Source organism: Rhipicephalus microplus, chromosome 5 (assembly GCF_043290135.1).
Source record: "Rhipicephalus microplus isolate Deutch F79 chromosome 5, USDA_Rmic, whole genome shotgun sequence".
Taxonomy (NCBI): domain Eukaryota; kingdom Metazoa; phylum Arthropoda; class Arachnida; order Ixodida; family Ixodidae; genus Rhipicephalus; species Rhipicephalus microplus.
The window spans coordinates 74844446-74870466 of NC_134704.1; the positions used below are offsets into that span (position 1 = coordinate 74844446).

Consider the following 26021-nt stretch of genomic DNA (forward strand, 5'->3'; position numbering starts at 1 on the left):
CGGTGGAATCAAGTCATACTCATACCCTCACTCAGACTTACCTGTATCTTCTTTGCTTAGCATGCAGGGCTTTGTGGCCTAATAGGGTATTGAATATAATGGCTGCCGAGCAGGCACGTAGCCATAATCTTTTTTTAGGGAAAGGGGGTTCAATCGTATTTAATGCACGTTCGTGTGCTTGTTTTTATGAGTGCGTGTATATATACGCAAGCAAAAGTGCTAATTTTGGGAGTTAAACGGGAGGCGTAGCCAGGGAAGCGGGTATTTAGAGTATAACACCACGACCCCCCCCCCCCCCCCCGCCTTCGCTACACCCCTGCTGGCGAGTACCCCTGCATGTTGCAATGCAAAAGCTCTTTACTTCCCCCATTCGCTCCGGCGGAAAATCTGGGTACTAAAGGCAGGCTCTCCTGAGTAGCACATCGCGGTTTCCTTTTCATTTCTGCCTACAATGGGAAGCCTCTTTTTCAATCGGCTAATTGCAGCAATACCACAGGCTCCAACGCGGCCCATACCCTCCCCTACATCTCCGACACACAAGAGACGAAGGCTCCGACTATACGGGCGTCAGCAACGCAGTGCGTTCACTCACGGCATGATATCGCACGTTAAGGTACTAATGTTACACGGCTGCATATGACCACTCTGCGATGTGGCAAACACTGTGGCACGCCTTCTACACTCATATGCGAAGCAGTTAAGCATCCCGGCGCTACGGTCAGCAGCAACAAATTCGAAAACGCTTCTCGGTGAGGCGTGGAAGACTGCGATCAGCGTCAACGCGTCGCTTGAGCACGGCGGGTGGTCCAGGACAGAGTGTTCCTGGAATAAGGGACCCTACCCCTTTCACTCAGAAGCCTTTCTGCAATAAACTTTTTTTTCACCTCATCTTTCTTCGTGGTCACGCACGCTTTCCTTCGTTTTTGAAGATAAACTGCCAGATAGCGCTCGTGTCTAACGTGCCTCGATGCGCTCGTTCGCCTTGCTGCACGGATCGAGACTCTCTTACGCAGCGCTTGCAGAATACAATTCGCCAATTTCCTCGCGCAGAACATGAAGTAAACGTTTTGTTCACTCTCTCCACATGCAATACTATCGTCTTTCGACGACATTTTCAGTGAAACATGCACATACGGGGCCAACTTTTTCTCTCTCTCTCCCTGAAACTGCACATCTTCCCTTTTAATAGAGAATCATGCCCACGTCCGTGTGCGTCAGCATGGCGCATGCGCTGCAGTACGCCGCGTGTACGTACCCATATGATGCATAAAATGAGTATGACCCTGCGAAGCAACAATGCAGGAAATATATCTCGCAACCTCCCAAATAGGAAAAACATTGTCAAGGCCCACTGAACACACTGAACACACTCGCCTTCCACGGGAGAGCGCATTCGTTATCGTGATCATTGTTCGATGAAGCGGAGCGGCTTCACGGCCATTGCTAGCACCATCGACGCACTGCTGCATGTTCACCCTGTATGTGCGCGCATTACGAGCAGGTGGTGTGGCTGAACTGATTGGATCTGAAATGGAGGCATCATAGTCGCTCTGTCGTGAGCGTGAAGCACCGGCCCGACTGTTGTCTCTGTGTGTGTGAGGGGGGGGGGGGGGGTTCACTGTGATACGCGCAGACACGCGTGATACGTGCAACCGCTCAGATAGTCGACAATATGAACGGAATGTGTCGAATACTGGCGGCGTGGTTTCAATGAGCTGATTGGACGAAAAGGAGGGTTGCATTTCTTATAGCTTGTAATGTAAGTACTTGCGCTGTACTTTTCTTATAATTTATATGCAACGTGTGAAATTGAAAAAAAAACATGCATAATCTTCGTACCATGAAGGCCAATTCGTCGCATGATTTTTCCACAAAATGTCGTGTAAAGACGTCAGGTTGTTGACTGTCGGTATAGCGGGTATGACAATGTGAATTTCGCGCAGCATCTGTACAAGCCTCAAAGTTTAATTACAATGCCAAGCCATATCAAAATAAAGCTGCCATATAAACCACTCTATCATTGGCTCAAACATTTTTTTCTTTCGTTTAACATACATTTTGCAGCCTCAGATCTTTGTTAAGGCTTCCGGAACAACATGGTTAAGCATATGCTTACATGTGTGATGTCTTTCTTGTGCCGCATGAAGGACGACCTCAACTAAACCTGGTAGCATGATTCTACACGTGGACGCCGTTTGTTTCTTTTCTTTTGTCTGCAATTACAACAAAAACGCCTTTTCAGCGTTGTTTCGTGTGTGCCACGACTAGCCGGTGTAGTTTGCTTTCATGCTAATGGCTTGTGCTATATTACACACTATTAAACGCTATACAGGTTGTCGAGGTAGACGGCACGCAATCATCCACAAGAGCAGTGTCTTGTCAACACCTTGACCTCGAAACTGCTCGTCATAAGCATAAGCGTGTACAGGGTTTCTCTTCAGGCAGATGGGAAAGGGGCAAAGGTTCTTCGCTGATTGATTTGATTTAATAGCTATGTGGAGTTTAACGTCCCGAAGCCACCATATGATTATGAGAGACGCCGTAGTGGAGGTCTCCGGAAATTTCGACCACCTGGAGATAAAGGTTCTTCGCAGCACCCCCCCTTTATGTCATGCCAATCTATGGGCCGACTCTGCGCCCTCCTATCTCCTCACACCTCCTTCTCTTTATAATGTCAATGTATAAGGCTGGCTTTGCGCCCCCTCTTCCCTTCCCTTGCCCCACCCCCACCCCCCGTGCTTACGCGTATGGCCGTAAGCGCACTAAAGCGTTTCTATTCCATTCAACAGGTGATACGACATGAGGGGTAGGTGGTCGCCGCTTTTTTTCGTCACGCTGATAATGGTGGAGTGGTGTCGCTCCGTGCGCTACTACTACAAATCCACCCAAAAGGAGGACTTCCTCATCGGAGCCCTGTTCCCAATTCACCGTCCTCCCTACACGAACGAGAATGCATCCAGCAGTTGCGGTGGAGTTTGGGAACTACCAGGCATCCAGCGATTCGAGGCCGCACTGCAGGTGCTTATATCCTTCGCAATCAGCATGCGAACACACCGAAATAATCAGAGATAGCAAACGAGAGGGCATTAAATATGCGAACACGCCAAAATTTGCAATTGGGTGAGACAGAGGTGAGTGTTATTTTCAGAAAAGATGGAAAGACATGGAAGGGCAAAGCGTAACAGGTAATACTCTGCACTGAGGAACATGAAGGGGGCAATTAAAAGGATGTGGAGAGATATTTGTGCGTGTGAACGTTCTATTTCAAAGTGAACGCCTCCAAACAAATTGCGTAATGCAATGCTGTTTCCTTTAGTGGTTTCGATTTGCTTTATGCTGTTTCTTTATGCTATTTTGTTCTTTGGTAGTTTTCTTTTTTGCTCGGCAGGACTTATAAAAAAAGTAGTTGTCTAGGTTATATAAACATCAAACTTTCGTCAGCAAGCCTGTTCTAATAGAACAAAACAGGCGTTATGGTGATTATATGATGATAGTGGTGGTAGTGAGAGTGGAAAGGAACCTTCTAGGGCGTTGAAGTAGTTTCACACCTATATGCGAAATATCCTCTAAAACGTTTTTCCCTAAGGGGAAAAAGCTTTCCTTGATGTATGAAACACTCCGCACATTGAAGAACACACGTATAAAAGCACACTACGTTGCATGTGAAGCCTGCAAACTTCCTGTATGAGAGCCCACGGACATCACGATATCACCCGGCGTCTTCCGTTCCTTTAATAGACAATAAACATGAGAAAAATATCAGCTATACACAGGCACGTATCCAGAAGTGCCTACGTCTTCTTTTTCCTCCACAAAAAAAAATTGTTTACTATGGTCCTGGTTGCACAATAGAACACTTTGTAGAGTTTTAGTGACCACCGCTGCAGTTAGAGAAGTGGAGGGGGAAGCGCCAACGAGACAAAAACAAGTGACGCCGACAAGCGCTGACTGTCGACCCATTTTTCATTTACACGAACATGCAAACATATGTCCTCAAATTTGCGGCTGCGATAATCACTTCTTGAAATTCACGTAACACGAATAGGGATTATGTCCGTGTGATTGGTGAGTAGGACCTGAGTGACACGCACGTCATAACATTTTAAAGATTACAACAACAAAACCGATAAACGGCTATAACGGTGCACTCTAATAACAATGGGAAAAATGTCTTACAGCCGTTGCATTCCATGCCGAATAGTCGTCCCACGTATCACAGGCGAGGAATTGGCGCCCAATACCAGCACCCACACCAACCTACATAGACTTCAGATGATATTGCCCGAAAAACACAACGACTAACGTCTGTTCTGCGAGTCCACCCAGACACTCGAACTCATAACGTGCATTGTGCACACAGCGTCTAGCAGACGCTGTTTCACCTTTAAATAAGACCTGACTCGTAAATTGGTTGACGGAGGTGCGAATCTCCAAACTGGACTCAGGAAACAAATTGGCAGCTTTTGATTAGGTTCGGCAAGTTGCAATAGCCCGTGGTACCTCAGGTTATAATGGCTTTACCCGGAGTAACTGTGGCAGTGAGGAAACCATCGCACACGTGCTTTGTGATTGTCTTCAGCTCCCAAAGACAACTGCTCTTAACAAAGTTAGCCAGCCTCGATGGCCAATTGCTTTCCGTGCAGTTAATGTTTTAGCGCTGCAACGTTCGAGCTTCAAAAAAAGGCGACGAAGGCGCTGCTGAAGTTCCTGCGGTGAATTGGCCTCGCTGAATGGCTACGACACTACCATGCTTGAGTGCATGGTGCATGTGCAGGTTTTTTTGTGTTCGCTTTTACTCCGTCCTCTGTGCAGGGTAGCAAAGGAGTTAATTTTCTACTGGTCAACCTCCCTGCCTTTTCCTCAACTTTCCCCCTTTTCTCTCTCTTGAAGTTATCTTCATCCATCTCGCTTTACCACTCGGTTTTCCTCTTTGCTTTCCCTGTTATGCATGAAAGAATTAGACAAGTGATCGTGCTTTTTATGTCGACCAGACCGTGGACGACATCAACTCGCGCCCTGACCTGCTGCCCAACTCGACGCTGGGAATCCAGATACGCGACAGCTGCCAGTACACGGCCATCGCGCTCGAACAGGTGTCGCACATGATCAAACGATCAGCGTGGTCAACGGTCGAATACCGCGAGGAGCCGCACCCGTACCACCGGCCACCACCCGACGTGGACAGCATACGCGCCGCCCGGTGCGAGGACACCACTCCAGAAAAAAACCTGGTCGCTGTCGTGGGTCCGTTACTCGAGGGCGGAGCGCACGACGTGCACAGCTTGATGAGCCTCTTCAAGATCCCCGTGATGAGCTACTCGTTCGACGGCCAACAGCCCGACTCCAGCTCACTGATGGGATACCACGTCAGCGTGGCGCCCTCGAATGAGTCAACGCAGGCCCGAGCCATGGCCGACCTAGTGGCCTACTTCAACTGGACCTACGTCTCCACAGTCTACACTAACGGTGGGCATGCCCGCGTGGCTGGTGCTGAGTGTCAAGGTTCACTCACAACTGCGACTAGCACCAGTCGCACGGTCATTTTCGAGTGTAAACCACAAGTGGCTGAGAGTGACTGATGTTCACACCTTAGTTGCGACCTCTACCCGTCATAATTGCCGTTTGTTCGCATCGCCACCGCTCCGTAAAATAAGCTGACGTTATGTGGCTACGTATCTTAAATAGTTTAGAGGTCTGCGACTGAAGTTGCGTGACCAAAACATCGAGCAGCGAGCGATTGAATCAAAGTACTCACCTTCAGGCCAAAGCGTTGATTGTCAACCAGTCACCTTAAAGCTAACCTGGGGGTGAGACGGGTTCTAACCGCAGGCGTGAACGAGCCTTTCGGCGGGTTCATAAAAAACGCACAGGAAGGTGTACCGTGTGTAAGCATTAAGTTTTCGAGGAAAGAAGTGGTAATTTTAAAGGTGTTTCAATTAAGGCTAGTTGGTATGACGTACTTTAGGGCAAGGATGCACTGCTAGGAAGCTCACAGACGAATTACCACAAGGACAAGAAAGCGCAAGCTGTCGCCAGGCATTTCAATGCATTATAGCTTAACCTTCACCAGAAATGTGTAACAAAAGGACTAACCACAGCAGAGGCCTCTCTGCTATACTTCGTATCCGCACGGTGTTAGCGCATACAGCAGTATGTCTCTACAAGGTCAAACATACCACGACATCATTGTGTCCTACTTGCAAGACCTAAGGTGTCATTGAACATTGTGTGCTTAAGTTTGAGGAACTTGAGAAATATGAAGAACTTTTTTTTATTGGAGCATTCCAACGTTTAGGCTGGCCTCACGACATAGTGAATAATGTGGTGATTCCGTGTGCACGCCGGACATTCAGGAAGGAGATATCGCGACTACTCTTTAAGTAAGCGTTACAGACCACGCATGTGACTGGTGCTTAACTACCTCTGGAGTTTTTAAGCGCTAACCATAAGCCGGTAAACCTCGTATGCGACTGTTGACGTGTTACATACTCGGGTTTGGTGTGGTGGTGTAGGGGGCCTGTCGCAGCGCAAGAACGTCATGACTGTGTCAGCCCATTCGTGTAGATTTCGAGTGCCTATCATACAACATAAGTAACTGCTCAGATTCTGCTGAGGACCAAACCAGCACGTGCCATTCTTAATTATCGTTTTATGTTATCTTGTAGAGCTACATTTAGATTCCTACTCGAGTAATACAAAAATTGGGTCAAGGTCCTTTAACTCACACATATTTCACCTACGTACGTAGACGCCGCAAACGAAGCCACTTTGACAGAGTTCATGACGGTGTCTAAGGACAGGGGCGTATGCATCGCCCGATTCTTGGCGCTGAGCCCCCAGGCGACCAGGGCAGAGTACTACGAGGCGATTGCCAATCTGCAGAGCGACGAGAACAGCCGGGTGATCGTGTGTTTCTGCGCCTCCGTCACCATCGTCCGGCTGCTCACCGCCATTCGCAACACGAACATCACAGGACGTTTCACTCTCGTCGTGAGGTGAGTGTGGTGCGCGTGCTCTGTGTTTAGTTTTGTTCATTATTATTATTATTATTATTATTATTATTATTATTATTATTCGCTCTCTCAAAGTCCCCTACTTTGAGTAGCACGTGCATATTCAGAATTTACGAAGATCGGTTAACGTGAGAAGAATAAACGCGCGTGAGCAACCGTTCAATATGTGCAAAAACATTTGAACGAAGAGAAGGAATAGCATACACACGGTCAGCCGGGTATCACTCGCACAAAATTACATGACTGGGTTATGTTGCACAGCATACACATAAACAATAAAAGAATATTGCAGAACACTTAGCTCGGCCAAAGTGAAAAAAGGCGCATCGTTATAACGAGCCACGACAAAGCTAACTTGCAGTTAACGCTATGAGTTCATTGGTAGCGGAAATAATAAATCACAGCATTTTGAATGTTCGTGAGCAAGGATGATCTATTCGGGTCGTCTATTTTAGTGTACTATAATTAAAGGCTAAAGTGTTGTTAAGGGCATTAGTAGTATACTGTAAGCACGCAGAACGCTCAATGAATTGAATTGAAAAAGTGACCAGAAGTGCCAACCGCGGTGGCAGGAGCTTGTTTGGTTGAGTGTGCACGTGTTGCCTCGACACTCAGCTTCGACTTGAGAAACTGAATGTTGAGCACCTAATTTCTACAAAAGTCCATCTCCTTTAATGACGTTGTCTAGCTGTGCCAAGTCAAGACGAATTTGTTCTTCGATAAAACGGATGCAGCTTTGGTGCAGCATGCAGAGAACGTGGTTTGATTTCATGTTCATTTGTGACTGCAGTTATGAATTCGTCTTATAATTGTTGTGTTACAGTACAAATGGCAATAAATCTAAACAAGTATGGCTCGAGCATTGATATATCATGTTCACTTGTGCGACAATATACTGGTGCGCAGTCACTTTCACACTGACTAGTAGCCTCAAATAGTGAAGCAGCAACATTTGAGTTTTCTTGGCGCTCAGCCACGCATTTCATGCGGCGTTGGCAAAATGCTTCTGTGGTTGGGCTGTAGTATATCAATTGTACATGCTTTGTACAAACGAATAAATGCAGAACTACCACTCCACATACAGAATATGCCAATAGCGCGTCATCTTATGATAATGATATGTGGGGTTTAACGTCCCAAAACCACTATATACGATTATGAGAGATGCCGTAGTGGAGGGATCCGGAAATTTCGACCACCTGAGGTTCTTTAACGTGCACCCAAATATAAACACACGGGCCTACAACATTTCCGCCTCCATCGCAAATGCAGCCGCCGAAGCCGGGATTCAATCCCGCAGCCGAGTACCTTATCCACAAGACCACCGCGGCGGGGCGATATGGCGTCATCCGAGACCGCCATTCCTAGTGACTGAATGTTCATTGTTCAAGTCTGCGGTCTCATGACACGGTGCTACTTCGAGTTCAGCTAAGCTCATTAAAATAAAAAGCTTGGAACACTTACGGTGACCCATGCAGATAGCGACGTATTTCACTTTTCAACGAATCGGGCAACTGAACAAAAATGATTGCTTGTCTTCCTTCAACAACCCATTGACACGCAGTGCGTTAGCTTCGAACCTCCTGATGTATGATGCAACGTGCGACTGCAACGCATATACGTCTAAGATGCGCCACACGGCTATTCTCAGCGAATCGTGGATGGCAGACAAGGAACTACTGACCGGCCTCGAAGAGCAAGCCGCCGGTGTTCTGTCTTTCCGCAATCACGTCGAGCCCGACGAAGAGTTCGAGGCCTACTACACGAGCCTGAATCTCAGGAACAACGTCAGGAACCCGTGGTTTCGCGAGTTCTGGGAGTCGCACTTCCAGTGTTCACTTGACAGCGAAAGTGAAACTGCCGACCAGTATGAGCGGAAGTGCACAGGTGAGAAAGAACGATCTTTTAGCGAACAATGAAGTAAACATGCGTCGTCACAATGGCGTCATATAATACAATGACGTCGCACATTTCGACAACCTTTGACATTGTGATGATGTCATGTGGTGACGTCATCACATGGTTGTTGTTATTTTTTCATCACACGTGTTCATGGCGACGGTCACGTTTCACTTTTGATGAGACGTTGAAAGCATAGGGTTTCCCAATATGGACTAGAGGGAACTCTGGCGCTAGTGTCTAGGGGAGCTGCAATGCACAGTGCTTCAGCGAGCATGGGAATGATGCGTAGTGCACACATTTGTCTAAGCTTCGTACTTCTGACCTGCTTTTGGCTCCGTGTGTGTTCGTGTGGGTTGAAGCTGTATTCTCACGAAACAAAAATCAGTAAATGTTCAGCGATTGCGTGTCACCACCCTATTTTTTTCGAATTACCTTTCCAAATTGAGTCACGAAGTTCGAAAGGGTTGAATCTTTCTTTCAAAACAAAATCGAAACACGGCAATAAACGAAGCCGCAAGTACAATTCGCCACCCGCAAGTACGAAGACTAGGCAAATGTGTGTACTACCTATCATTCCCATGGTCGCTGAACGATCGCAGCGCCAGAGTGCCCTCTAGTTAATTTTGAGAAACTCTATGGTTGAAGGCTTTCGTCTTAATAAATATATGATTTCGTGCGAGCACTGATGCCTCGCACTCGGCTTTCCACTTTGAAAGCAAAAGAGAAGTAACTAATGCTATATTTAGGGGAAGCATTAAAAGTTGCATTTCCAAACACGTTACCCCCCACTCGTACTTATATCACTTGTACCTATATCGTGAAGTTACCGGAAGCCATTTATTTTACAAAACACACACCGCGTGCATGCACTGACGTAGCCGCCATGCGGCATATATGTAGGTGTATTCTTCCTGGTTATGAATGGAGTAACGAAAACAAAACAGTGCGATGTCAGCTCGATAAATAAAACTGATAAATTGTGGGAATTTTTAACCTTCACTTTTAAAAGTTGAACGCGATAGCGATAGGTCTCTATAGCGTGTTGTGTGAAATAGGTGGCATGCTCGCGAGTAATTATGAGCGTGAAATGTTTCCGAAATGTTTCCGAACTTGCTAAGCACCCTCTACAAGGGTATAAATGCTGTAACATCTACGCCACTTGTGGTGGGTGGCCAGCTTTGAACCACGAGGTAGTCATAATCACCTGTTCTGACGGCCTTTTTTTTTCCGAGGACAGCCAATGACTGGAGTTGTCTCCCGAATGAAATTGTACGGTCGTTGCCGACTTCCTTTGATGAATCCCTCGCAGAATGTTTGTTTAACTAGGTTTTACATGACATATTTGGGATATTTTGAGCTTTATCTCACCATTTACAGCTTCTGTCAAGTTGTGTGTTCTACTCTGTCTTTCTTATGAGGTTATGTAACTATAAAGTTAAGTTATGTTTAAATTTTTACTTTAATATTATGTTTTGTTGCTTTTTCGTGTTGTACAACCTCTATCAACCTCTTAGTAACGTGATGTTTAGTCTTTTTATAATGTTATTTATGTTTAGAGTGCTGATGTTATCTTTATTCTTACACAATGTTTGTTACTTTTTATGTTGTATATACTGCCTGTATCTTTTCCTGTTTGTTTCCCCCTACAATAATGCCCAGTTGGGTGCTGTAGGTATCATAAAGAAAAAGATGGCAATGTACGTTTGTACCACGCATTATTACTGCGATATTAGATGTTGTATTGTGAAGCACGTATACAGGACACGTGTGTTTGTAAAGCATGAAAGTTACTTTCGCTGCATTTCCAAGCAAAGGAAGTTATTTTCACTGTATTCTCAAGCAGACGCGTGGCTGTATGGCAGAACACGTCCTTGCCACGCGAACGGCCCTGGTTCAATTTTCACATGGACGAGAAAATTTTCTGCAGCTTGACTTTTCGGTCATGCTCAAGGTGATGATTTTTCGCTCACAACCAACGATGCCGATGCCGAGATTTATGCGAAACGAGCTCTTTAGCGATGTCGAGTGAAAATCTAACATTTAACAATTATAGGCCGGCTAGCTTCAGAAATAGTCTTTCGCAGGTGATGAGTCACTGAGTGAAGGCTACGAGCAAGACTCGCAAATCGACGGCGTCAAAAGCGCCATCTACTTGATCGCCCGGGCGCTGCACAATATGCTGGATGACTACTGCCAAACGAGCGTCGACAAGAATTGCTATCGGCGCGTCCACGTCGGTGGCAACAAGTTCTTCGATTACCTCTTGGAAGCGACCCCAGTGTACCAGCAAAGCATACCTGAGCTCATTAAGAAGCGTAGCACGATTCCGTGGTAAGTATGCATTGCTGTACGTCTAGATAATGACAGCGTTGGTTTTGAACATTTGGTCAAAGGACATCACCGTGCAAAAAAAATTGTCAACTGTGCCGGTTGATCTATGGTAGTAAGGTCCCCTTGTTAGAAATGATCCAACAAAAGTCCGAACAGTCCGTACTGATGATTAAGCAATGAAACTATTTCCCTCACATTGGGAGGAGAAGAAAGTGCGATCGTCGATAAGCGTCCACGAAGAGAAGTTTCCATAGATTGACGGTTGATAACGGCGACGGAAACAGTGTCGCCATTAAGGGGGTTGTCCAAGTGAATGATAGATTCACTGTTTGGGGCGTCGGTTTCGGTTTCGCCAACTAAAATCGCCAGAACTCTCGATTCCGCGGTGATAACCAGTGGCCGCATTTCCGAAATTTCAAAGCAGCTGTCGACTATTTGTAGATTGATTTATTGATTTGTGTAGTTTAACGTCCCAAAACCACCATATGATTATGAGAGACGCCGTAGTGGAAAGCTCCGGCAATTTCGACCACCTGGGGTTCTTTAACGTGCACCCAAATCTGAGCACACTGGCCTACAGCGTTTCCGCCTCCATCGGAAATGCAGCTGCCGCAGCCGAGATTCGATCCCGTGACCTGCGGGTCCGCAGCCGAGTACCTTAGCCACTAGACCGCCGTGGCGGGGCGACTATTCGTAGAAAGTACTTTAATTAATATGTGCTCTTTAATGTCCCAAAGCCACCATATGATTATGAGAGACGCCGTAGTGGAGGGCTCCGAAAATTTTGACCACCTAGGGTTCTTTAGCGTGCACCCAAATCTGAGTACACGGGCCTACAACATTTCCTCCTCCATCGTAAATGCAGCCGCCACAGCCGGAATTCGATCCCACGACCTGTGGGTCAGCAGCCGAGTATTTTAGCCACTAGACCACCATGGCGGGGCATTGGACTCGATTAGCTATTTCCAGTGGTTGAAAAGTTAATTGTCTAAACTTCTGTGATTACTGCCGTAATTATTGTTTTTACACGTCTGAAGATGCCTTTTGGCAAAGTAAAGAGAACACCGCAGGTATACTGCACAGAAGCCCGCAGGTATACTGCACAGAAGCCTCCTTTTTCAGTATAATAATATAGCAAGTATGTGGGGAAGGTCACCAGTTCTGCTATTTTCTCAGTCTTCGCACCACTAGCGCGTAGCTACCTCTAAGTATTTTCCTTTTTCTAAAGGTACGACGTGGTTAACTTTATCAAAGCCGATGACGGCGATTACGATATCGAGACTGTGGGGACCTGGTCCAACGATCAACTCAAGGTGTTCAAGACACCCCAATGGAGCTCGCAGGGCAACACCGAGGTGCCCACATCCGAATGCGGAAAGCCGTGCCCCGTTGGACACGTCAAGGTATATGAATTCCCAGTTCCACGCGCAATCACGCGCACACTCTCATCCCAGGGTAGCCAGCCGAACTGATATCCGGCTAACCACCCCATTCTCTCTATTCCTTTCTTCCTCCCTTCTTTCCTTCCTGGCGGTTGACCGAATAATTTTCGTGTTTCGATTCCTCTGTCGCGTTTAATGATTCAGCACAGAGGCAGCATAAGCGTCGGTCGTTACTGGTAACTGATTGGACTCCAAGAACAAACGAATGCATGAGGGGGAGACAGCAAATTAGTAATTTCTGGGTGGGCAGATGTGATTAAGAACTTCACGGGTATAACGCGGCAGCAAAAGCACAGGACCAAGTTGATTGGCGGAACATGGAAGAGGCCTTTGGCCTGTGGTGGGCGTACTCAGGTTGTTATGGTTGATGATGATTATGACGATGATGATGATGTATAATGCTTTTATTTTAACCAACTTCAACTATATGCCCAATATCACGTCATCTGAATGGATCAATCCTGTCCGCATATGGTTGCAGGCGAGGATTGCCGGTACTGCTTTGTACAAGCTATCCGACACAATGTTAAATCGACGCAACATATCACAATGTAGCCGGTACTCTAGAACCGAATATTGTATAGTTGAATGCAGGGAATTTCGACTAGAAACAAGTACGAGCTTCGATGCAATGCTTGCTACTCCGTTACGGTCACTATGCCTTGTCATTGAGGTACACAACGATATAACGTAGAATAAATTTGTCGTTCTAAATGTCACGGAAGAACAAATGCATAAAGGGTTCTGTTAACTTATTCCACACTAGCTAAATAACCGTTTCTCTATATGTATTTTTACGTTGGTGGTGAAAGTGGTGTAGACCTGGCTCGCAATCACTTTCGGTTCCTCAATCGTGTTCTACAAAAGTGCAAAGGCAAACAAAAAATGAACAGCACATCCTTGTGCGCTATGCGCATGTCCTTCAACGCACTCGTAGAAAACCTTCTTTTCGTCATGCTTCAGAATCGTGTGGCTTTCTGGACATTGCTTGTTGCTGGAGCACATGAAGTACACTACACTGTCTATATCAGAGAGAGACAGAGAGAGAAAGAAAAAGAGAGGAAAGGCAGGGAGGTTGACCAAGCTTGGCTCGGTTGGCTACCCTACACTTGGGGTGGGGCAAAGGGAGAATAATAGAAGGAAAAGAGATAGAAAAGAAGAGGAGTAAGAGAGAGATAAATGAATAGTCAGCTCGAGACTACACAGCACGGTCTCACACTGTTCTTTTTCAAGGGGTCGTGAGGTCTGCTGGTCCTTAAAAAGTACAATGGGGCTTTCATGGCTTTGCGCGTATGGGAAGCCGTCGGCCAAGGTCCCAGGATCTTCTTTTCTATCTCAGAGCATCCAGTGCACGATGTGGACCCAGCAGCACCGGCTGATTCTGCTCTTTGATTTCCGAACGCCAGGGGTCTTCTGCGCTAAATTCATCTCTAAGCCCTCTGTTATATTGAGCCGATGCCTCTCACATCGACTGGAAATTGATCACGAATACGAAAGAGTGTATAACGCGCCACAATCTAAGCTGCCGGCAATGCCTTTTGCACAGGTTCACCAGTCGCTCACAAAGCCGTGTTGCTGGAAATGTGTCCAGTGTGCCGACAACCAGTACGTACAAGGCGATTACCTTTGTTCTCAATGCAAGCAAGGAACGTGGCCGAATGAGAACATGGACGGTGAGTTGACCCTTAATTACGCATACAGTGTTACATACATGCAGCCATTTAGTCCTTATATGAAGATACTATAATTAACACATTCTCAAAGATAAAATTGCCATGCCAACTTGGCAGGCCTTTCTTAACCACTGAAGCTCGTCGAAAAAGCAGCGTCCCCTGTAACCTGGTGTGCGTGTTAATTTCATATGGCAGCTAACAAAATTTGAGCCGCATTCCCCAAAGGGAGGCTGTCCTAGTGTGTGTGAAACACTGCATCTTGGTGCTGGCCCTCCGTCCTGGTGACTTCTGTGCACATTAGTGTAAATGCACTCGCATATAGTCACGCCTTGCTCATGTCTTTTTACGTAACAACTTTGTGGCTATAATAGTTTGTACGTAATATGTTTATTCTATAGGAACTATTTTCCCAATTTCGACTCAAGAAATGGTTCTGTTAGATGAGCTTAAAACATGTTTCTGAAGCCGCAATTTTCAGTCCGTAGAATGCATCACATAAACGGGCTACGGACAGGCATTTCTTGAGTGAATTGGACACATAGTGGAGCAAAGTAACTCTCAGTTACACGACCTTAAGGGAAGTTCCCGAAGATTGGCTTTGCCTCGTCAATTATGAGGCTCATTGCAATTTGAAATAGCTACACAAAATTACATTTATTACTTACTTTTATTTTTGTTTTTTAAGCGGCATCCGTTAATACGCATGAGATATACTCATACTGCCCTATGAGCAACGTTTCTAGATGCTCAAAAAAACGTTGCATATGAGTGATTGTTAAATGTAGCGCGATTCCACGAAAAATCCAAAAATGCAATCTGTAGGGCAAAATTTATAAATAGCATCTAATTTTTACGGCCATTGTTAAATTCAACCGCTATATCTTCGTATTTTACGCAATTTCTCTCCGAAACGTGGTGTTCTTGAATCGCCTGGCGCCATACTTGGTGGCATTTAGGCGTCATACTTGACGTCACCCTTTGATTACGTATGACGTCACACAGCCTGCAAAAGCATTCCGAAGAACATCGCGCGGACCCTCTAGACGATAGTTATAGCACGAGAACAAAACGACGACACAGAGACAAGAAGGACACGAAAGACAAGTCCTTCTGGTCTCTGTGTCGTCGTTTTGTTCTCGCGCTATAACTATCGTCGTGCCATACCAACTAGCCCAAGCTGCCACACTTCTGACCCCTTAGGGTTGCACGCCGAAGGGTTCACGTTTAGTATTACACTGTCTTCACAGGTTGTGAGCGGATTCCCCAGAAGTACGCGCAGTGGACCGAAGCCGGTTCCATATTGACCATCGTCATCTCCGCCCTGTCCATCACGAACACCGTCTGCACCACGGCCGTCTTCATCCGGTACGCCCGGTCACCCATCGTCAAGATGACGTCCCGACAGCTGTCGTTCGTCTTGCTGGCGGGTGTCCTGCTCAGCGAGGCTGGCACCTTCGCCGTTGTCTCCAAGCCTTCGGTGGCGTCCTGCCTGCTCGAGCGGCTCTGTCCCGTGCTGGGAGTGGCCACGGTGTACGCTGCCATCTTCGCCAAGGCGTACTTGCTGTGCCGCATCCTGTCGGCGACCGAGAGCCGAGGCTTCCCTGCCGCCGTAAATGCAGCCAGGGTCGTGAGCACTCGGTCGCTGTTGCTGATCGCGGGAGGCCTGGTCGCCGTGCAGTTCTTTATAACGGCCGCTATGCTCGTCTTCGATAAACCGGGAACCGTGCAGGTAAGGGTGTCCAAATGCGCATTAGCGAGTTTCTGGCCTGAACAGTCATACATAAAGTGAGCACCTTATGTATTCAGGACCTCAATAAAGCTCATTTTAATGCATGATTCTGATAATTACAATTACGCTTAACCATGCCATATTTCGACGTCATATAACTGTCATTTCCCTCATAAGCTAGAAAAGACGTTTAAGGTTGACCACCTTGAATTCTTTCAAAGTGTTCCTCTTAGATGTAGCTGACTGTGCGCAGGTTATGTCTGCGGTGGCATATCGTTTAAAAGTGCTTCCTAATGCAAATACAAATGCGCTTCCCTGAGGAAGCTATGAAAGCAAACATGACAAATACTTATGTGCAATGGTGTATTACCATTGTTCCTTTATTCGTGCACTTAATTACAAAAATCATCTATTCAAATCAAAAAGTATATTTCACCGCAAAGTAGATACAATGAATGTGATAGCAATAACTTGGAATGTTATGAAAAGGCTAAAACCTCACTCCTCTAGGAACAGGGGCCGATGCAGCGAACGAAGTGACGTTCGTATTGCCTATGGCTTCAACGCAAACTTTGCGATGAGAGCATGACACGTACAAAGCAATGAGCCGTCTACTGAACTCTTCAAATATATACGGGTTCGACTAAGATGGGCACGCCCGGATCAAGCTGAGTACGTATATACAGCCCCTTATCTTACTCGTGAATCCATGTGCATTTAGTGTGACAGAAGATGGCTGGTGCATGTCATCTCTGCTTGAGCAGCGATTGTCGGCAGCACTCTCTTGCACAAAAAAAAAAGAAACATACGAGCTTTTTTACGGAATGTCACGCCGACGCCGACAGCAAACATGCACCTGACGGATTCGTATTGCTAAAAATAAATAAGTGTGTCATGGTCGAGCGAGAGACGGAAGGAGGAGGAGAAGAAAGTTAGGATTTGGAGCCAGCACTTATGCAGTAAAGACGTGCTGCAGAGCAGCGGCCATGGGTCCTCGTTCTTAACATTTGGTGTTCCGGGAATACCATGTCGTCAGCCAAGCTTCTCCGGCTGGTACGTGGGACTGTCAGGGCCAGCGCCTACGAAATATTATGCTCCTGACAGGACTACTGCAGCACTCCGACACCGAGGCGCGCGAGGTCAACAGGCAATTTGTTGTTTCGATGACTAGAGAAGCTGAGCTCCGCCACTTGGGCAAGCAGATCCCCGGCATAACTGAAGAAGAAGCAGTTGACCATGAACTCAAAGGTGCTCCACACTACCATGAGAAAATCGTGTATGCAATCGCTGAGGGGCAGTATTTCCTGTCAGAACGCAAGCAGTGTGCTTATATATGCGACACGAGTTATTTTCCGTTTTCTTACGCCAGAAAGGACAGTAAAAACTACAACCGAGCTGGTTTGTACAGAATAGTCTACGACTTTTGATTCATTGATATGTGGGTTTTAACGTGCCAAAACCAATATATGATTATGAGAGACGCCGTAGTGGAGGGCTCCGGAAATTTCGGCCACCTGGGGTTCTTTAACGTGCACCAACATCTGAGCACACGGGCCTATAGAATTTTCGCCTCCATCGAAAATGCAGCCGCCGCAGCCGGGATTTGTTCCGTGACCTGCGGGTGAGCAGTCGAGTACCTTAACCACTAGACCACCACGGCGGGGTAGACAACGACTGTGAAAGCATATCCGAAAGCATGGAAAGGGATATCACAAGTTGCGAAAACTCATTAATCAAGCCAGAAAGCGGATTGCCTGCGAGTCCAGAAAAAGATGGAAACATTTCGATAGAAGTAAAAATCAATTACACCAAATCGGTCGCAATGGTGAAACTACCAAATCAGGATCCAGTAAGCGAGGTCTCTTTAGGTAGTTACCAAGAGACAATGACATGCTCCGAAAATTCTCCAGAGCAACGATGTTACGCTGTTAATTCTACCGGAGATGAACAACTATGTGAGTATTGTGGAAGTATTCTGAAGTAAATTGAAGATTCCAGGGAAGAAGATCAAGAGATTGCCAATCTTGAAAGGGCAGCAGCAAGTCGAAGAAATGGCACAAGCTGTGACATGTACGACAAGGTTGTAGAGGGTGAACCCATTGGCCAACTGATGAGTGCCGAAGAACCTGCCGACAGCTTACAAATCATCAACTATCACCAGTTCAATGCGGTAGTTGGTGGAACGTTCAGTCCTACCATGTTTCCTGTCGTGTCCTTGTCGCTGGATACGCAGGCTGCACGTCAGGACTTCGTCTCAGCTTTGACAAACTGAACGATGGCGTGACAAAGCAAGTGGATGGGCACCTAGAAAAGCAGGTGAGAGCGCTCTTTTTGCCTCTGGAAGTGAAGTGCGGCACTCAGTGGACTCTGCCGAAGCAAATGCGTCACTTCGCGAAACAACTGTGCAAGCACGTCAACAAGCATATTCTCAGGAAACAGAGTAAGAGCCAGACCCAGGGACTCGCTTCTGATGTGATCAACCGATCGAACGAATCGTCCAAAACGGCACTTGTCCCCAATTTCGGAGTGTCAAACAGCTCATGCCACAGGAACAAGGCACTCCCAAGGCACTCCGTGCAGAACACAACGCCAGTACGCTGTGGCAGAGTCTACGGGTGAACCTGAATGCGGGGCACACCAGCAGTATCGTGCTGGCATAAAAACGGCGGAGATGGTGTTGCGACGCGCACCTCCGACGACGTTACGAAGGGCGCTACGAATCTCACCGCTGCAACCACTGTTTCGAAAGACGGCGACGCCAACACGGTCCCGAAGGCGCCACTGCTTCGAATTCCACCGGGAAGGTCACCAGCCGTTTGGTAGCGTAGGTTTCTCAGCTCGCGACTGCTTCTGCACAGAGCTGATAGACGAGCGGACGAGACGACGGTGAGTTAAACAAGGTTTATGCACACCATATATACAGAGGCGTTACAAATTCGGCACTGGGGCCGACAGAGACTCGAAGAGCCGAGCTCTTCTCTCTAACACATAGCTGTACTCTCAAATGGGTTTGCTCTCCAACGGGGGTCTCTCTCGACGCGCCGCAGGGCTTCTTTTTTATGCCTCGGGTCCAACCCAAATGTCAACCCGAAGCGCCGCTGGTCGCGAGGTCAGAATCCTCCAATGAGGGCGCCGCTGGGCCGCGTCCTTCTTTCTCATCGAATCTGGAGAGGCTGCACTGCAGGTGGCTGCACCCAAGGACGAGTGACGTCACCGCGCATTGCGTCACCCCCCCAGACAGGAAGACGCCAGTTGTTTACTCGACGGGCTCGCTGGCTGCACTGACTCACTGCACGTGGGCGACAGAAAGGCGCCGCGCGTGTTTACGCCGTTGAGTTGTTCGCGTCAGGCGGGCTGCCCTTGACACAGATTGCCTTTTTCAGAGGCACGGACGTCCGCTGTGGACTCGCAGGCATAACAGCACCCCCGCCGCCAGACAAAGCGCCGATAAGACGAGCTGCTTCCACGTGGCTCGGATGACAGGCGCGCTCGTTTGCCAGGTCCCTCCAGGTTCGCATCCAGGGCCATGGGGAGAATGCAGCTCCAGACTCCGTTGCGGGAACACATCCCATTCTTGAGGACGGATCCCAGCTCCACTGGCTTGTCACCACAACTTGTCGACCAGCTTCGCTCGTCTCTTCTGACAATCTTTGAATTCAGCACTTGTCGATGGTTCTGCAACTTGTCAAGAACGGATCGACAACAGACAACACACGACACAAGCAAGTGCCCTCGGTCACCCGACAGAACACCAGACAAAGTATAGTACAACAATTACCTAGCTACGTGTCTTTCGGAATTTTGTTCCCTCTACATCAAGAGGCACATGTGGGACACAAGACTCTTAAAATGACAACTCAAATTTTTTCCACGTACAACAACGTAACGAATTAGAATACCACCTAAAGTTGGCTCCTTGAGACCACTCTAAACGAGAGCGCTCAGCCCAGGTCGTGATGAGGACAAAATTTTGCCCCGAATCGCCAGCGAGAAACCGAAAGGTGGAGAAGGTACTAACTAAACGCACGGCTCAGTGCGTCTGCATTAGCGTTTAGCTTTCCTTTTTTTTAGCGAACGTCAAAGTTGCGCAGTGGAGCAACATGCTCCATCTCAGTAACCGGCCACATTTAGGTGACGATACCTATGCGGTACTAAGGGATGCTCGTACTTGCGACGTTGCACAGAGGAACAACGATACGGCTTGCCACGGATTGACTCCTCACCGGTTAGCTCGATATCGAGTTCGATCAACCTCGTGTTTCCGGGGCGGTCCGAAAACACGTCTCCAAACTCGGAAACAATCTTTCTCGGGTCCTCCTTCCGGACTTCACTTAACCTAGGCTCTAGGTTTATCTTCTCCCAGATTACTTTCGATCCCCCTTCAATTACCTCACAAGAACTAAAACTTTCTGCTTCCTCTTTCTCTGAAGCATTCAACAGCTGATTTACGACCGCTTGATGTTGAACGTAGGGTTTCATCAAGTTGTAAATTTTGTTCGGCCGCCTTCCTAATTTCACTTCATAATTCGTATCGGGAAGCTTCGATATCACATTGGCAGGCCCTTCCCAATCAACCTCAAGCTCGTTCCTTTTGGACGGCTGCAGCAGCATTACCTGACTTCCAACTTCAAAAGCGCGCTTCTTCGCCGATTTGTCGTAGTACTCTTTCGACAACATTTGTGAAACTTTCATGTGGCTTTCCACTTGCGCTTTCAACGAGAGGTCCTCACGCTGCTCTCGAATGAGCGTTTCTCGATCAACCCTCGACAGCTCACTCCAACGTTCCGCTACAGGCGAGAGCGTTGCAACCCTCTCGCTCTGACTCAATGGCGCCATGTCGTCTCCCCCTACGCATACCGCGCCGGTCGCTTCGGCGACGGGCCGCTCGCGTGACTGCTCACATGACTCACGCGGAAAATTTCCCCTCTGAGGTTCCGTCGACCCGCCGACAAGGTCACTTGAGAGTTCACCACATTGAACAAGATGAAGCTCCTGCGAAAGCTTCCGCGCTTGCGATCGCGTGAGGGCTATGTACGCCAAGTTGGGGAAGAACGATTTACCCTGCTCTTTAAGAAGCTGCTCTGAGTTGTTAGAGAAAAGATAAGGAAAACGATCGTTTAGCGCGGCAGACAAAGCCGCTTCGGTGCGAAGCTTACCGAACGGGCCTTCGATGACAACCGTGGCGATTGGTAAGCAAACACTCTGCTCCTCGGCGACTTGCCTGATCCACGCGCATTCTCCTGTAAGGTCATCCGGAGACACCAATGAAGGATGGGCAACATCCATGGTTGCCGCTGAGTCTCTAAGTGCTCAGCACGTTTTCCCATTCACCCTAATTTCTTGGAGATACGGCTCCAACAAACGCATGTTTTTTTCTGATTCTCGGATTGTTGCGAAAGCAAACTTTTGCTTACAGTTTAACGCGATGTGCCCTTCCTTTTTGCAGTTGTAGCAGATTAGTGGCTTCCGTGATTCAAACGCCCGTGTGGTATCAGTGCGTTGTTTAGGAACCTTACTCGATTTTTCCGCTTCTGTTTGCCCTTCCCCTACAGTGTCCTTCGTAAGAGACGGGTCCTTGAAATTACGGTGCGGAGCGGGTTTCCATTGATCAGGTTTCCTTGAAAAGCCCTCTTTCCTCTCATCTTTTTCAAAGCGCACTGCCCTGCTATGCAACTTTCGGCGAGTATAATACTCTTCAGCTAACTCTGCTGCCTTGTTTAGCTGTACTTCAACAAGTTTGTCCTGCAGCCAAAGTTTGACATCCTCCTCGATGTAGCGGTAGAATTGCTCCAATGCAACGCATTCCATCACTTTATCGCGGTCGTCGTAAACACCTTCACCCTTGAGCCATTCAATTAAATCGGCTTTAAGACGAAACACGAGTCAACGTGTGACTCATTCTCCTTTTTAGCATACCGTAACCTTTGCCTGAAAGCCTCGGGCGACAACTTATAACGTCTCAAGAGCACTTCCTTAACCTCGTCATAGCTCTCAAACGCTTCCCTCGACAAGCAAGTAATCGCGTCGGACACTTCGCCGGGAAGAGCTAACAGGTTCTGCGCCCAAAGAGACCGCTCCAAAGCATTTCGCTCAGAGACGTGTTCAAACTTGACGAGATACTTCGCCATGTCCTCGCCTACTACGAACGGTGGCAGTTGGTCCCGAATTCTAAAACCGCTGACCTGAGCTGTTGGAGAAGCTACGCTAGGCGCCTGCGAACACTGTAGGAATGCCAATTCTATTCGTTTCAACTCGAGGCGTACCTGTCTCTCGGCCTCTTTGCGGCGTTCTCGCCTTTCAGCTTCTTTACGAACTTCTCGCCTTTCAGCTTCTTCACGTTCACGAGCTTCTCGCCTTTCTTCACGTTCGCGAGCTTCTCGCCTTTCAGCTTCTTCACGTTCGCGAGCTTCTCGCCTTCCAGCTTCTTCACGTTCGCGAGCTTCTCGCCTTTCAGCCTCCTCGCGGCGTGCTTTGATATCCACCCAGGCCTCATCGACTTCCTCAGCCGACACTCCCTCATTCTTCATGATCTCAAGGATCGCTTGCTTTCGTTTCGCACGGCCCAAAGTAATGCCGAGTTCCTCACAAATTTCGATGAGTTCCTTCACTTTAAGGTTCTCCATCGTTCACACTAGCCTGTTGCTGTTTGCCCCTGTTAATTTACTTGCCGTACCCACTATAAGCCTACTAGCAAGACGCGCAAGCAATTTTAAACACTCCCGTGTTTCCACCTTCCGCATTAACTTTGGTTTCAAAGCACTTCGACTTGGCTTGAAGCGATCAAAACTCACTCTAATGCTTCGCACAGCCCTTCTCTAAACTACTATAACCTGAGCTAGAGTAGTCTGGTGAAGTGAGGGGAAAACATCAGGCACTCACCGCATCGATGTCGCTGACGCCGGCCGATCCCACCGCTGCCACCACTGTTGCGACGCGCACCTCCGACGACGTTACGAAGGGCGCTACGAATCTCACCGCTTTAACCACTGTTTCGAAAGACGGCGACGCCAACATGGTCCCGAAGGCGCCACTGCTTCGAATTCCACCGGGAAGGTCACCAGCCGTTTGGTAGCGTAGGTTTCTCAGCTCGCGACTGCTTCTGCGCAGAGCTGATAGACGAGCGGACGAGACAACGGTGAGTTAAACAAGGTTTATGCACAGCATATATACAGAGGCGTTACAAATTCGGCACCGGGGCCGACAGAGACTCGAAGAGCCGAGCTCTTCTCTCTAACACATAGCTGTACTCTCATATGGGTTTGCTCTCCAATGGGGGTCTCTCTCGACGCGCTGCAGGGCTTTTTTATATGCCTCGGGTCCAACCCAAATGTCCAACCCGAAGCGCCGCTGGTCGCGAGGTCAGAATCCTCCAATGAGGGCGCCGCTGGGCCGCGTCCTTCTTTCTCATCGAATCTGGAGAGGCTGCGCTGCAGGTGGCTGCACCCAAGGACGAGTGACGTCGCCACGCATTGCGTCACCCCCCCCCCCCCAGACAGGAAGACGCCAGTTGTTTACTCGACGGGCTCGCTGGCTGCGCTGACTCACTGCACGTGGGCGACAGAAAGGCGCCGCGCGTGTTTACGCCGTTGAGTTGTTCGCGTCAGGCGGGCTGGCCTTGACACAGATTGCCTTTTTCAGAGGCACGGACGTCCGCTGTGGACTCGCAGGCATAACAATGGCGATGCGTGTACCATTTCTCTGCCAGATTGGCACGCTGATGGTAATAATTGTTGAGACTTAACATCCCAAAACCACTATGTGAATAATAAAGACGTCATAGTGGAGGGCTCCGGAAATTTCGACCACCTAACGTTATTTAACGTGCACCTGAATCTAAGCACGTGGGCCTCAAGCATTTTCGCCTCCATCGAACATGCGGTTGCCGGCCGGGATTTGATCCCGCGACCTGCAGGTCAGCAGCCAAGGGCCTTAGCCACACGTAGATCACCACGCTGCTTCCCGGGCCAGGCTACAATGGAGATTCATGTCGGAGTCACTACAAAGGTGCCAATAAACACTCTGGGAGTAAAATCACTACATTCTGGACGAACTGCAATGCACATACTTTGTTTCGTGCGTATTGAACCTGACGCAGTTCTGAAGCCTTTTACATGGGTAGTGCATGTTAGAAGAAACGAAGTGCCTTGCGTCACATTCACGCTGATCCCTCGGAGGATGTCGAAAATAATGAAGTGAGGCATGGGCTTGGAGGCAGGAGCAAGAAGCGAAAAAAGGAGAACAAGGTGAAGGTTCAGAGCCAGCTATAATGAAGTAAGGATATGTGACAGGGCTACGGCCACGGGTCCTCGTTTTAACACTTAATTACTATCGGAATGAACAGAACAAGAAAATTAAATTAAGGTGCACTCCAGTGCACTAGTTAAAAATGTTAAAGCTTTAAGTAATCCCACAGTGTGGTCATTTTATTTCAATGCTCATGGGCAGTTATTTATTTATTTATTATTTTGTTTATTTATTTATCTACTTATCGTGATTATTGATTGATTTTTCTATCATTTGATCAATCGCACAACCAATATTCATGAACAGTGGTGAACATGCCATGGATGTATCTATCAATTGTTCGATTATTGGGTACAGCTCCTACTCCCGTTTCCTGATCTCTTCTGATGTGCATTGTAGTCTAACGACACAAAAGCTCCATCTTTTTAAAAGTGAACCGTTTTAACGTCGCTACATCCGAACTTGAGAATTTAAAAGTGCTTTTTCGCGCATTCTTACACTGTGGCCATTGCACTTGTCACCCACGCTTCAACACCGCAGGTCTACCCGGCACCTAATCGCTCCTTCCTGATATGCAACGTGAGTGACCTCGCAAGTCATCTGCCGTGGGTGTACAACTACCTACTCATTGTCCTGTGCACGGCGTTCGCCTTCAGGGCCAGGAAGCTTCAAACCACCTTCAACGAGGCCAAAATGATCGGGTTCGCGATGTACGCTACCGTTGTGATTTGGATCGCTTACGTGGCCGTCTACGTCGGGAGCGAGAACAACCGAAAGCTGTCCCTCTGTCTCGCCATAAGCGCATCTTCTCAAGTGCTGCTGGGGCTTCTCTTCCTCACCAAGATATATGTCCTGCTTTCCGAGCCCGTGAAACACGCCTGCTGCTTCGTGTTTGGCACTCGACCAGCTCTTACTAGCCAGGTCTCTGTAGTCGAGGATCTCGGACACGAGGGACCCCAGAGCTCCAGCGGTTCGCTCGAAAGCTTGGCTCAAAATAAAACAAAGTGACCCCTGTTCTTGTCTTACGTCAGTGCAATACATGTAAATAATGTTCGTTCGGTGAGTGAGTGAGTGAGTGAGTGAGTGAGGGATGGAGGGAGTGAGTGTCCCTATAGAAGTTATGAGCAAAAAATTGCGTGGTTGATTTAATTAAAGCTAACGCTATTCCTGGTGTAATTGAGTGCCACTTTGAGCGAGTGCACTTGTGCCCCGGTAACGAAACTTCGGCTACACGCTCCTACTCGAGAAAGTAAAGTGTACTTTGAAAATTATACTGATGAAAATGGGTAATTAGGCAACGCAACTGATATTTGTTTTATCGGGAAATGTTTTGAAAGTAATAATGTGTTGCAGCTAAAAGTATCCCTTGAAATAGAATTTAGGTACAAACGCGCCAGATGCAGCCATTGCATGGCGAGTACTGGGCATGTCCTTTGTGGTCGTCACTGTAAACTGCCTGAAAGCAAGAATAGCCAAGTTTTTGCGTGTCTGGTATAATATTGTTACGTAAAAATGACACGACGCGTGTCTATTTAAAATCTATATTCAAACTGATGCGTATGGCGTTGACTAAGATGGAAGACAGCACGCACAACGGACAGACCACTTCCTCGTTGTCGTCTTCTGACCACTGATATGTCAGCTACGTAGCATTACCCCCCCCCCCGGCGGTAAAATCACCGTCTCG

At 47.8% G+C, this 26021-nt stretch overlaps 1 protein-coding gene across 1 annotated transcript; it reads left to right on the top strand.

The window, feature by feature from the left end:
* The first annotated feature begins 1526 nt into the window (after positions 1-1526).
* Positions 1527-25348, top strand: LOC119174367 (metabotropic glutamate receptor 1). Its single transcript, XM_037425240.2, has 10 exons — positions 1527-1759; positions 2790-3018; positions 4992-5466; positions 6749-6995; positions 8665-8900; positions 11000-11246; positions 12475-12649; positions 14235-14361; positions 15609-16090; positions 24875-25348. The coding sequence occupies exons 2-10, from the start codon at positions 2800-2802 to the stop codon at positions 25340-25342; spliced, it is 2676 nt and encodes an 891-aa protein (XP_037281137.2). The 5' UTR covers positions 1527-1759; positions 2790-2799; the 3' UTR covers positions 25343-25348.
* Positions 25349-26021: the final 673 nt, after the last annotated feature.